Genomic DNA, 13,867 nt, shown 5'->3' with positions numbered 1-13,867 from the left:
GCTACGGCTGAAAAGCAGTGATCAGAGGATGTTATTCCACTACTGTGGTTGTCACTGGTTCACTTTAATACATTTCACAAAAAGGTCTGAGAGAGTCCTTCCATCATAACAATGACCATAACAACAGCCATGATTTAATAATTTTATTAAAGTTTATTTTGTGATACTTGCACACGCAAACACACACATCCCCTCGCTCTTCCTAAGGCTGTCCTTCCAGCTCCTCCTCCAGATTTTCCCCTTCCTCCAACACTTCCTCTACCTCTTCCCCTCAAAACTCTCCCCACCTCACTCCCCCACCCCAGGGTCAGAGGAGGAATACTGGACTTGTGTGCCAGCTGCAGAGGGACCCAATACTCCTGGAGCATCCCTTTGCTGAGGAACTTGAGGCTTTTGAGAGAACAGTGCATCAGCAGCAGGAGGCGCAAGAGAGCAGCTCAACCTGAAGGTCAGACTCCAGGTCAGTGCTTTTCTTCTTCAACTTCTTGCTTTGAATTTGTTTTAACTGATTTTATATTAAATTAATTTCTTTGAATTGAAATTATTTACACTGATTTTATTCGATTAGAGCTTAATTGAACTGATCTGATCTGAACATTATGATTAAAGTCAGTAAATGCTACGTGCTAGCTAGCAAACACTCGTCTAGTGTGACAAGCTACACAACAGCTCCTACACTGTTCATTTCATGAAAATAAATAAAAGCACTACTCTAAAACGTAACAATGTTACTTACACAACATTACATGTGACTTTAAGTAACTTAACTTCACAATTACAACTAAAAATGGCGATAGAGAGAGCAGAATGCAAATGTGTCCCCTTTAAAGAGGAAGTTAAGCTAACGGAAGTGCGGCAAGTACCGTTCGTAAAATAAACGTCCAACATAGACCAACATATCTAACCCTTGTGAGAAACCATATACTGTCAATGTGTTAAACACAATATATTCATGTACACATCCTGACAACATAACAAAAGCACTCAAAAAACATTGAAAACGTGATGGCGGAAATGCTAACCGCGCGTCCTTCAAAATAAAAGTTTGGGCCTTGATCCATGTTGAACTAGAATGCCCTGTTCATAATACAGCCCATCTAATTACATCACACTGCTACATCTGCACAGATGGAGCGTGATCTGCAGGGGATAGCGTGAACCTCCAAGGATGGACATATGGTGCTGGAAGTAGGGGCGCTGAGGGGGACGCAGCACCCCCTAAAACCTGGCTTAATGAAAACTATTAGTTCGGAAAAATGTTTAAACTTATAATGACTTTCTCATGTTTTATTGGGGACCATCCAGGATGGTGACACCACATCAAGGTGACCAAGATGTGTGGGAATAAATAGTGGTAAAAGCTGTACTAGCAACAAGGTATTTAAAGAAAGCTGCACCTCATTGCAGGGGTCCAAAATGGGGGGGGCGGGTTATGGCATCAGTAGTAGTAGGAGTTGCACTAGAGGACGGAAGGTAAGAGAACTGAAGAAGAGAATGGAGGAAAGACCTGAAGAGAAGATCAGAAAAGAAGCGAAAGGAAGAGACAAGAGAAGAAATATGTTGAAAATGGAAACAAAAGAAGAGACAAGAAGAGAAGGATAGAGATGAGAAAAGAAGAGTAGAGAGGAGAGGAGATATAAAGACAAGAAAAAAGAAGACAAAGGAAAAGGCGATAAGAATCTATTAAAGTAAGACAGAAGAGACAGACAAAGAGATGAAATGTTAAGGATAAGAAGAAATTTAAAAAATAAGGGAAGATTAGCAGATATGAGACAAGAGAAAAAAGGAAAAAGAAGAGAAAGGGAAAGGTTTTTACAGTGAGGTAGAGAAAGGTTGTGAAATAGATTTTTTTTTAGCTGCAGACAGTTGTGGGACATCCAGCTGTTTATTCTGTGTTTATGAGGCTGAGGGAGGCCTCCGGTTGGACCACTGTGCAATAAACAAGAGCAGAGAAATATTCATGGTGTGGCAAGAGGGTGGCATGGAGACTTTAAGGGGTGGCAAGGTTGGGTCTAAATACATTTTCATTGAACTTAGTCTAAAACATGACCATAACAAGTCAATAAATAATTTAAATTAAATTATTCTTTACGTTATTTTCAACATTTAATTTAAATGAACGTGTTAAATTTAACAGCATTTGACACCAAACTGGGGTGGGAGCTGGGTTTGCTTTTGTTTTGTGGCTGTCATAGGACAATAAAATGTTCTCACCACTGGATGGCGCTGTAAGTCAATGATATGCCACATAAAGGGGCTCCTGGTATTTTAAATAACAAAGAATACACATGCTCTCCATAAAGCTCCTAATTCATTACATATTTTTTACATTTTAAAATCTGGATTTGTTATTTGATATCATTTACAGCAAGATTATAAAATGCCTGCATATTAGAAATAATAGCAGGGAAACCCAACACCAGTTACAGTGCTTGGATTGTGGATTTTTAATCTTATATTTAATATTTAATTTTTAAATATTGGATTGGATTGAATTATATTCTACCGGTGTTACTGTTATTGTGTCCGCACTGTATTTGACATACCACAGTTTGTCTTTGGGATCTGGCTGCTTTGGATTATTTTTTGGATAACGAATTGATTGGAATGTGGTATGACTTATAAGTTTTAAAAAAAAACCCTCTTTGTGCTTTGACACTATTATGTGATCAATCTGGGATTATATGAGTCATTCAGTTATGTTTTTTTTCTGTGAACTTGCTAAACCTGCATCATCTACCGTATTCTGTGTGTACTAATATAGGAACATTACCCAAAGTGTGTAGGAATGAACACTCATAATGCACTGTGTTCATTTTTAAATGCTAGCCTCTTGTGTGTATCAATTCAGTTTCACACACCATCGCACAGAGAAAGAACATACAGCTTAATTAAGAACATTGTTTATTCAACAGATCATCAGTAATAAATAAATGCACAGATCATCATTCATTCCACAATAAAATTGAGGGAAAGTTTTTTTTTTTATATATAAATGTCCAAGTGGAGGATTGATATTGCCATGATGGGTAAACAGCATTGACCAGACAGAGAGACAGTCTAGACAGATGGACTAACACAGAGAGGCCGACAGGCTGACAGACAGACAGGTACCACACAGATGTGTACAAAGTATTGCGTTTTTCACTGATTGGTTCTCTTTTCTCTCTCTCTCTCTCTCTCTCTCTCTCTGTCTACGTGGACAAAATGTCTTTATGCAAAGTCTAGTCAGTCTACCATCACCAGGATGTACAGATCAATCATAAATTATAAATACAGTATTGCATCACTTCAAAGTGCTACAGAGATAGGTGCCGACAATCTTCAAAAACAGAGAATGGTTTGTTTTCTTGGAAACCCTGTGTGTGTGTGTGTGTGTGTGTGTGTGTGCGTGTGTGTGTGTGTTTTGTGCGTACATCAGGACCCGGGTATAAAAGCAACCATGGTTGGACTTTGTGCCTTTGGATGTCTAGCACAGAGTGGAGAGCTTAGCCTGGTCAAAAGCAGAAGCAATACAAACTTGGTCTCAAACTGTGATATTACGAAGATTTGACATAAGTACAGTATTGCATGACCTCAAAGTGCTACAGAGAGAACTGTGGACAACCTTCGAAAACAGAACAGTTATGGTTGTGTTGTACGTGTGTGTGTGTGTGTGTGTGTGTGTGTGTGTGCACATCAGGACTCAGATACACTGAATGAACTGAATTATAAAGGACAACTTCCTGTTATTGGATGGTGGTCTCAAAGCTCAAAGCTTTCTTCTCTTTGTCTCCATCACTCCTTTTGTTTTCAGTATGGATGGAAAAAGTGAAATCAATAAGTGATTAAGTTTTATTTTAACCTGGATTCCCCTTTACAAGGAACAACACTGAGGGTCCCTGATGTTTGGTAAGCCGAGTATAAAGCGGCCATGTTTGGATGTCCTGTCTTAGAAAATCCAGCCACGGTATGTGTCTCTGTAAAAACATCGGAGGATATATGCAAGAAAATATTGCCCATAAAATTCCTCCATTTTGCCCAAATTCAAGATGTTAAATTCTCAGTATTTTTCTTGATGTTTATGTCTGTTCATGGTTTAGTCAGCCTGAAGAGTTGCCATTTCAAAAGGTGCAATTCACTGAGAGTCTGACACATAATATGGACTCACACCTACTCAAATACAGCATTTATGTGCTTGTGTATGCTATTGTCCATCTGTTTGTATGTGTGTGTGTGTGTGTGTGTGTGTAAGTAGAGATGAAGAGAGAAGCTTTTGCTCTTTTGACATTGTGGAATAAGAGTCTGTCTGCTGAAATCTGAGAGATTTTAAAGTCTGACTAACATTCAGCATTCTGCTTTCTAGCAGCTAAGAAAAAAAGCACTGTTCCTCTGGCAAATCCAGGAACGCCTAAATCCATGAGATAGCTTTATGAACAAGGCACAAACATCTTAAAGGACCATTCGCTGGTGATGCACATTTTAGCCCACAAACTAAAACTAATTACCATTTTCCACAGCATCCTATTGGAGCCGATGTTTTCAGTTCATTTGAGTGCACTATGAACATAAACTTAAAACTTAAAATAACTGAAACCAATGTCTTAAAGGTTTTGGAAAATGGTCATCAGTAAAGACTGAATTGTTTATAATGGGTTAAAACATACAAAACCACCAGCATGGTCCTTTAAGTGGCCGTCTTCCAGAGCCACTGTGCTCCAAAGTTTACCCTCCAATCGAAAAACAATTTTTTTGTGATTTTGCAGAAGGGGTTTCCTACAGTATGTATCAGGGGCCCACAGTGGGGTTTCCCAGTCCATTTACAAGGGCCCTGGCCTTTATTTGGCATCTTATTTTATTTATTTAGCCTCTCTTCAGCGAGGAGATGAGGAGCGGAGGAGAAGGGGCGGACGAGGTGAAGATGAGAGGCAGAGATGAGAGGAGGAGGAGGAGGGAAGGAATATAAAAGGATGAAAAGGAGATGAGAGGGAGGGGAAGGTGTGGGGGAGAGACAGAGAGAGGAAGAGGACGTATGAAAGACAGGAAGCTCCGGTCGGACTGCCGGCAGAGCACCTGTCACTGAAGAGGCTCCTGCTTTCTATCACCGTCTCCTCCCCTCTTTTTTCCATCCATCTCTTTTGTCCGGCAACAGGAGGGGACACCCAAAGGGGAAAGAGCGGGTGCTTAAAATTCCTCCTTCCTTCCTGTGTCCATCTCCTCTCCTAAAGACCTGTTGTTTCCATAGCAACAGACCCTGTCTTCATACTGAGCTTATTCACTTGGTAGTCATGAATGTGTGTGTGTGAGGCAGAGAGAGAGAGGGTGTGTGTGTGTGTGTGTGTTCGTCACTGCTCATGCCTCTCTGTGTTTGTGTGTCAGTGTGCCTCTGTGCATGTTGTTGTTTTGTTGTTTCCAAGGAAGAGGGTGTACGTTCAGTAATAGTCAGTCCAACACTCCGTCCAACAAGTTTTGAAAGCCGGTTCATTTTTGGTCAATTTGAATGAATCTCATGTTAAAATGGAAGGAGCGTCGGCTGGTTTCTGAACTTTAAAAAGGTTTATTTTTTTTTAGTCTTTGAGTTTTGAATCAGGCACGTGACACTTCTCACCTCCCCGCCTTGGAAGCATGTGCAGCAGTCAGTAAGACTGACAGCTCTTCCAGCCAATGACAGCCCAGTCTGTGCTCAGTTAGTTTGTTGGGGGGGGCTGCGATTGGCTGTCCATCAGCAGCCGGGGGAAGTCGTGATGGGACTGTGGTGCAGGTAGGCGGCGTTCACCACAGAAACTGGGAAGTTGAAAATGAACGGAGAGGTGGGCGTGGCTGACGTCGAGGTGGTGGTCGTAGAGGACTTGGGTCCTAGCAGCGGGCTCGCTGTGGCGGCCGCTTCGGCGGCGCACGAGGTAGCGAGGAGCTGCGACTCGAACTGCAGCAACTGGCCCATGAAGCTGAAGTTGGGGGAGATGATACTGCGACGCCGGCGCACAAACTCAAAGGCTTCGTCTAGACGCACCCGCTTCCTCTTCATCAAGTAGGCCAGGCAGATAGTGGCGGAGCGGGAGATGCCTGCTTGACAATGGACCAGCACTCGCCCACTGGAGTCCCGTACTGAATCTGTGGAGAGAGGGGGTCAGAGGTCAATAAATATGATTCACTTTCTACAGGCTATCACTTTTGAATGGATTAGGTACAGATCCACCAATGTCTCAACATTTGTTGGTTGCCATAGAATTTGGTAGCGACATTCATGTCACCCCACAGGACGAATCGTAAGCACTTTGGTGATCCCATAACTTCTTAATGCTCTATCGCCATCCTCAGGTCAAATTTGTCCAATATGCCTGCAAAACAGCCTCAGCTGTATTGAGCAAAGCATACTAACACGCTAAACTTAGACAGAGAGCATGGTAAACATTAAACCTGCTAAACGTTAATGTTAGCATTGTCAGTGTGAGCATGTTAGCATTTGGCTAAAAATCTGTGTTGGGCATATGAGTGTTGCCTCAGAGCTGCTAGTGTGACTGTAAACGCTTGTTTTTGTATTGTTGTTACGGTTCTTTTTCCATTGTGGTTTGCAGCTATTTCCTTCATGGAGAATGAAAGTGAGCTGTATTAATGTTTTCCTGTTTATTTTATCTCTAAGCAAAAGGTGCAATGTTTGTAGGTTTATTTGGTGGTTTTATTGCTTTTTTTTTTTTTTTTTTAAAGGTGAAAAAAGCCCTTTGAACTTGAAATTTAAATCTAGCTGATGGCTAATCTCATGCTTGCAAAGCCAGAACAGAACAAAATGAATGCCGGACTGAAGCTCACGTTATCTCTTTCACCACCCAACAAACTCGCCCTAAATCTTTTTTTTTTTTTTTACTGCCACCACGTATTTTAAACACAACAGATGTACAGCGACGCTTTGCCTCAAGCTCTTTTCATTTCCTCTCCTCTACATTTTCATGCCTTCCCCTCTCAGCGCAGTCAAACCGGTAACTAACCTCAAAGTGAGAAAGCAGCAAATCACATTTAACTGAAACACGCAAGTGCAAAAAATTTGAGTCATCAGCCTCTTTCACACTTCCTCCCCTGTCCTATTTATGTCTCTGCCTCTTTCAGTGTGTTTAGATGCATGCTGTTACTTCATTACTGTGAATAACCGGTAATAGTTTGATTAAAGCATTTACAGTAACTCAATTTCCCCAACAACGTTTGAATGATTAGTTGGACAGTCATGTTAATGTCCTAGAGCATGTGTGGCGGCCTGCAGGAAATTGGAAGCACAGAATATGGAGAAGATAATGGAGGGACTTCATTTATTGTTTTTTTTATTTCCCACCACTGCTGGTCACGCTCCTGTTTGTATATAGAACCACTTGCTTTGAATCCAGCTCACTTGATGACCTTTCTGAAATATTTGCTGCCATTGCTCTACATGCACAGATGCGCGATCGCTAACAACCACCACCCCCCCCATTTCTCATTCTTTGTGTCTTGCTCGGCTTTTCAGATGTCAACATCTTTCCTCTCTCAAACTCTCTCTCTCTTTCACGCACAAACAGTCAGATTTTTCAGGTAACACCGCCACAGCGTCTGTTCACCCGGTAACAGTGGATGAGTCAGACTCTGGTCCCACAGCAGCTAACTATGACGCATACCAGCACCTACACACACACACACACACACACACACATACATCGGACTCACAAACATACACTCAGAGCACGGAAACCACACGCACGCAATGTCTACACACAGCAAGCATATGCAAAAGCAATTCACACACACGCCTATATTTTATACACAAACACAGATCATGCTGCAGAGAAATTATTGATTACAACATTTTCTCATTCCAAATGCTATCCTCTTTATTTTCCTTGATTGAATTACATTTGTTTGTTCTGCAATGGATTCATTTGATTAGATTTTGGTAGGTATTTTATTTCTTTTTGCCTCTGCAAAAAAATAAAATGTGCTGGAATGTGTGTGATAAAGAGCTACTTGAAAATAATAATTTGCAACAGATTCCAAAGAATAAATGTATGATTTGTCATCATCTGCCTGCTCTGTATGCACAGTGTATTCAGTAGGCCTACATGAAAGATTTTCCACTGCGGTTCTCTGAAAGCTCTTCTCTGGGAGAAATTCTCAGACTCCAGACACCAAGTGACGGACTTTGCATTTACAGATTGGAGAAGAAGGCTGTTTAGTTAGCACGAGCCACCATTGCTAAAACTGCATCAACACTGAGTGCAAAGGAATAAATATCCCAGCAATAACAAAGATATTAATTAAAACATTAGATTTAATAATAAATGTGTCTAGACCTGCAACGATTAGTTGATCCAAAGGAATTTTATCTATTTTGAACAACCAATTGAGTACATTTTCAAGCAAAAATGCCAAATATTAGATGGTTTTCTGCTTCTGAAATGTTAGAATTTTCTGCTTTTGTATATAATACTTGGGGTTTTTGGTTAGACAAAACAAGACGTGATATTATCACCTTGGGCTCTAGGAACGTGTGATGGGCTTTTTTCTCATTTTTCTGTTGTTTTATGCACAAACGATTTATCGAGAGGAGAAAGATAGTGAAAATATTTCTTAGTTGCAGCCCTATATATGTATTGTCAGTAATATTACAAATGTATTTGACATGTACTAGCAGACACTGCAGCAGCTTGCACACAAACATTCCACCAAAATTAAAAAACAAACTTATGACCTAAACCATATGACCTAAAAATGATGATGCTGACCTAAAAAAAGAGCCACATAAAGCACAAGCATGTTGTAGCCTGAAGGAAGCTAATTTTATTTGTGGTTATCCACCATGAGAATGCATTTGTTCTGCTAAAATACACACACACACACACACACACACACACACACACACACACACACACTTATTCACTGACCTATGAACTCAATAGCCTCCAGGAACCAGCAGCTGATGTCTTCTTTATGGTTGTCCTCCACGGGAATACACTTGTACTGGTACGCCCCCTCGAAGTGGTTGGGACAGTCGGCGGACACGTTCAGCAAGGCGGAGATTCCTATGCCGTCCAAAACCTCTTTCTTTGAGGCGTGGAGGGCGCTGCCAAGGTAGAGGAACGGGAGGATCTCAACTGGGCCGCCCTGGACGAAAGACAGATGGGAGGATAATGTTTAATTTATTATTTCTTTACAAACCAGCAGTGAAGGGGCAGATTGTTCATAATTCATTCATTCATTCGGTCAGTCCATTGAGTCATTGCATAAAGAAACATCTCCTGACCCAACCTAACTTGGACAGACATGTTGGATATTAATTTACTTTAATGAACAGCTTACGTGATAAGACAAAGAATTCACTGTCTCAGTGAGCAGCGGAGGCCAGATGACTTCAGTATAAGCGTGACCTCGCTTAAATATTTTGTTAATCACATTAGCCATGCTTATCATCAGACAGGGGTAGCTTATTATCTGTGTGATTAATGCAAGGTCATTCAATATGGACCATTTAGTTCTTTTCATGCCAAGTTATTTCCCCATACGGAAACATATGGGAGCTGCGTGAATGATGAATTGACTATGGTTTACATGCTCGCACCTTTAGAATTCAGTGGGAATATTAGCATAACTTCGATTAATCAGTACCTTGGTGCTCTACATTCACCATTCTCTCACGCTCTGTTGAGGATATCTTTCTGTGATTGCACTTTGTCAGTGGAACAACAGTTCTGAGAAAAACAGCGTTCACAGCAACATTTCTTCAGAAATAACACATATTGGCAGCTGCTACAGTGTAAGCAAAACTCAAATGTGCTACCACATAATGAATGTACACTACAAACTGTCAGTTAGTCAGTTACGCACTTGTTAACATAGCACTGAGTGAAGGTTTGTTTCATTTATCAAGTAAAAGTATGTGTTTGTTTGTCCTTTCTGGTTTTTTTATTTTTTTTATTTTAGTTGTTGGCATTAAAGAATTTGCCCAACCACCACCGACATTGCTGTCACCCTTCACAATGAAAAATATAAAGCTTTCATGGTAAAAAAACAAACAAACCCCAAAACGAACAAAAAAATGAAAAATGTCGGGTTGGGTTCCACTAGTATTTGTGCTATTTGTCTGATTTACTGCAGCATATTCTACAGAGGAAATATTTTCACAGCACACATTACACACTTGCAAAATATTGTAGTCTGTACTACATAAAAAAGAATATATATCTAGATGTTCATATACACAAATCCAATTTTTGGCCAATCTGTTCACATGTCAAAGCATATCCTAATGTAAGAGTGCAAGTATTGTTTTCCCTTTCACTGGATCCGAGGGGTCAGCTGTTTGGCGGTCTATACCGGTAGTGAGACTTATTGACGAGGGCTCTGTCTGTTTATGTCACTGCCGCTGACGACCTCAGTACTGACACAGCGTCAGGAAATGATCAATACTGCTAAGAGATGTAATGTGAGGAGGGGGGCGGAGGGTGAGAGGGGAAAAAAAGCAAGTGAGATACCCAGCTAGCTCTTCTACCCAATCCATCATCTCTATGCTGAAACAGGAAGCTACAGAATTCCTGGAATAAAAACTCCACCTGACAGTGACGCCTAGACTATCAAGCATTTTTCTTAGAAAACATACAGAGGCTGGATTGTACTGCGTCTCTCTCCTTGTGCGTTCCATGGAATTAATACACGCCACATGTGACTGTGAACATTACATAAAATCTGCAGCAGATCACGGACCAACACAACAAGGCCACCCAAAGGTGAACTATGACTTCCAGTGCAGCCATATCATAAGACAAATAACTAATTCAAACAAAAAGACTATTTTCCCATCCATTTTTTTTCTAGCTTGGCCTTTAGACTGAAGAAATGTGTTCAAAAGTACACTTTCACTGGCTGGGAAAATGTGGTGGAATGAATGCGGGAAAGGGAGACAGCTGACAGTTGAGTTGCACGGCAAATAACTTCCAGTGTTTGCACATGGCATCTCTCTGTGTACATGGGTGAAACTGAAGTTGACTTTTACAGGATCAATCAATTTGTTATCTGATGTGACACTGACAAATACCAATTTCCATAACGCATTAAGAGTTTTAATCACTTGTTTACACATTTTAATTCAGTGATTTGTGATTGTTTCACATTTATGAGTAAAAAAAAAAAAACCCATTAGTTGCAGCCTTAACAATTAGCTGCACACGCTCAGTAGCAGCTTACACATGACCTACATCATCACCTACATTTGTGAATGTTAACTATGTTATTGAAGGCGTGCTTAGCAGGCTGAAAATGTGTGGGAGGATTGAGACGGGGTTTGTCTGTCTCCTGTTGTGTGTTTTACCTGATCATGGTGTGGCGTCCCACAAGACGAGCATGCAGAGTCGCTGCTGGACTGGCTGATGAGGGGCGGTAAGGATTTGGTCTTTAGACAATACTCGGGGTACTCTGAGAAAAACCTGTCGTAGCCACCTGGAAAAGAGACATCATGGTCAAATATGGTGCATCAAATAGACTACAGTATAGACTATATGTTCCTGGAGACTGAAAGCTCCTCCAGGAACATTACAGAAACATATTTTTTTTGTGTGTTTATATGCATAAAACACTACAGAAGCGGACTTGAGGACAAAATAAGCATTTTAACACATTAACATCCCAGCACAATCTCATTTACTCCTCTCCATTCAGTGAGCCTGACACAAAGTCTATTAAACCGACCCCTGACCTACTCTGTCCTGTGTCTACTGCCGTGGATTTGAAAACAATTTCATCATCCCTTTGCTTTTTTTATACATCTGAAGCCTGACCATTGCTTCCTGCACCTCAGGGATCAAATCAGATTAACTGGTGAAATGCCATCTTTATAACCTACATACATTCACACTCCTGTGCTTCAAGGCGTCTACGTCATTAGGATGCACAAAAAAAGAATGCGCCACAGCTTGCAGCTTGCAGCAGCTTTGGTTTTCAGATTTCCTGCAGTCTAAATATAGTCTGGTGGGTAAATAGAGTGTTGATTTTAGATTTTGCAGCCTCCCGTCGCTGATTTACCCAAAGCAGATTGTTTCTGAAAGGATCTTGTGTGTCCTGTAAGTCCCTCCGGTTTGATGTGGCTTCTACGCATCAGCATTACCTCATTCACTCTGCCAACGGCCATTGGTCTGTGTGTTAATGTGTGTAGCTGTGAGTGACTGAGTGAGTGTGTGTATTGTAAAAAAATGAAAAAATTACACCACTGCATAAAAATAGAGCAGGATCTCTGGTTTATTGGCTAATGAAAGCTACAAAAACAATATTCAGTTTACGGAGGCAGTAACATAATATTGATTATGTGGGTTGAAAAATAAAATAGCCAATGCCCCAGATAGGCTGGTGGCATATCCACCAAAACTAGGCTATTCATGAAATTTGGAGCTATTATGATTATGATTATAATTATTATTGGCTCTGATTGTCATATTTAAAGCCTCAATATTAACAAAAAAATTATAATTTATTAGTTATTGTACTTGAGCACTACTATTTTTATTTTTTGTCTCCTTAAAGAGGAATATTCAAGAAGTCCAATTTAAAGGCTTAATTTAACAATGAAATAAACATTAAATATGGAGCAGTATCATGGGAACTTGCTATTTCTATCATTATAATGTAGCATTAACCTCCCCTATATTAGGCTGAAGCAAAAAAAAAATAATTCCATTCATCAGTAACACTGAATGAAAAGCTTCCATGGTGTGATAATGGAGCTCATATTTACCTTTGAGCAGGTATATGTGTGTGCCGGAGGAGTCCCTGCACAGCGCGTTGAGCACCAGAGTCAGAGTGCTGTCCTCCTTCACCGTCTCCGAGTCCGGCGTCCTCTCATCGTACAGCACCGCGGCGGAGTACATCCCGGAGCGGAGACGGCCCCGGACCTCCTCGTCCCCGGCCAGTATCTGGTCCATGCTCAGCGCGGAGCCCTTGGCCCTGCGGCGGACGATAGTGTTACAGCGGGCGTTGACGGCGCCGCGGATGTGCCCCGCGCTGTAGGCGAGGAAGGAGCGGCAGTCCAGCAGCAGGCACTTGGCGCTGTCGTCCTTTAGGAACCGCTTCAGCACCGGGCAGTCCATCTCGCCCAGGTCCTCCATAGCACGTAGTTTCAGGATGCGTGTGTAGGCTTCACTGTGGCGTTATCTCCTCTCTCCTCTCTCTCCTCTCTTTCTCTCTCTCTCTCTCTCTCTCTCTCTCTCTCTGCGTCTCTTTCTGAGCCCCCACCGCCCTCCAGACCAGCGGATCCTGCGGTGTATTCCGTTTGCGCCTCTCTAAACGCGCATTGTAACCGCACTACTCTTCACGCTCAGTCCGGTCACCTCTTTCTTTCTCCCCTCTCTCTCTCTCTCTCTCCCCGAGTGTTTCTCCTCTGGGTTGTTTCTTTTTTTTCCCCTTTTTTTTTCTTTTTTTTTTTTTATGAATGGGTGCATCGCGTCACGCCGGAGGTGACGTCAACCGATGGCAGCCTATCACAAAGCGTCCACTTTCCCGTCCCCTTTCCCTCCTCTGCCGTTCATTCATAAAAAAAAAAAAAAAAAAAAAGAAAGACAGACATCAATGAAAGGAGAGGCGATGGGGATGGAGATTAGGAGTTTGGCACTCGCCATGCCCTTACCCAGCTCTTCACCACATTTGAATGATAGTTTCTAATGGTGAGGTAATCGGTTAAAGGGATTTTAAATGAGCAGTCTTAAAAACAGAAACCCAAAAACAAACAGCTGAAGTGAATTCAAGTGTGTTAAATCTTTCAGAACATTTATTTGTGGAGGAACAAGAGATGCTCCAAATGTCTAATTTCTAATTGGCCTTCACCGAAGTCTTTAAACCTGCGTTATTAAATAATAATGCAGTGAATTACATGAACATGTAATGTGGA

The 13,867-nt window shown here is 41.4% G+C and overlaps 1 protein-coding gene across 1 annotated transcript; it reads right to left on the bottom strand.

Annotated features, from left to right (window-relative positions):
• Nucleotides 1–2,887: 2,887 nt before the first annotated feature.
• dusp4 (dual specificity phosphatase 4) lies at nucleotides 2,888–13,459 on the bottom strand. Its single transcript, XM_051412923.1, has 4 exons — nucleotides 12,719–13,459; nucleotides 11,303–11,430; nucleotides 8,883–9,102; nucleotides 2,888–6,090 (listed from the first exon to the last, which is right to left on the bottom strand). The coding sequence occupies exons 1-4, from the start codon at nucleotides 13,086–13,088 to the stop codon at nucleotides 5,702–5,704; spliced, it is 1,107 nt and encodes a 368-aa protein (XP_051268883.1). The 5' UTR covers nucleotides 13,089–13,459; the 3' UTR covers nucleotides 2,888–5,701.
• Nucleotides 13,460–13,867: the final 408 nt, after the last annotated feature.

Source organism: Dicentrarchus labrax, unplaced genomic scaffold (genome assembly GCF_905237075.1).
Source record: "Dicentrarchus labrax unplaced genomic scaffold, dlabrax2021, whole genome shotgun sequence".
Taxonomy (NCBI): Eukaryota; Metazoa; Chordata; class Actinopteri; family Moronidae; genus Dicentrarchus; species Dicentrarchus labrax.
Note: the sequence above shows the minus strand (reverse complement) of the source record. Positions and strands in the feature narration are given on the sequence as shown.

What these genes read in the sequence shown, in the direction of transcription:
- dusp4 (XM_051412923.1), bottom strand. Translation starts at nt 13,088, where the DNA reads ATGGAGGACCTGGGCGAGATGGACTGCCCGGTGCTGAAGCGGTTCCTA. An exon ending in ACACATATACCTGCTCAAAG is followed by an intron (nt 11,431 to 12,718) that starts GTAAATATGAGC and finishes TCTCTTTTCCAG; the next exon opens with GTGGCTACGACAGGTTTTTC. An exon ending in GGACGCCACACCATGATCAG is followed by an intron (nt 9,103 to 11,302) that starts GTAAAACACACA and finishes TCTTTCGTCCAG; the next exon opens with GGCGGCCCAGTTGAGATCCT.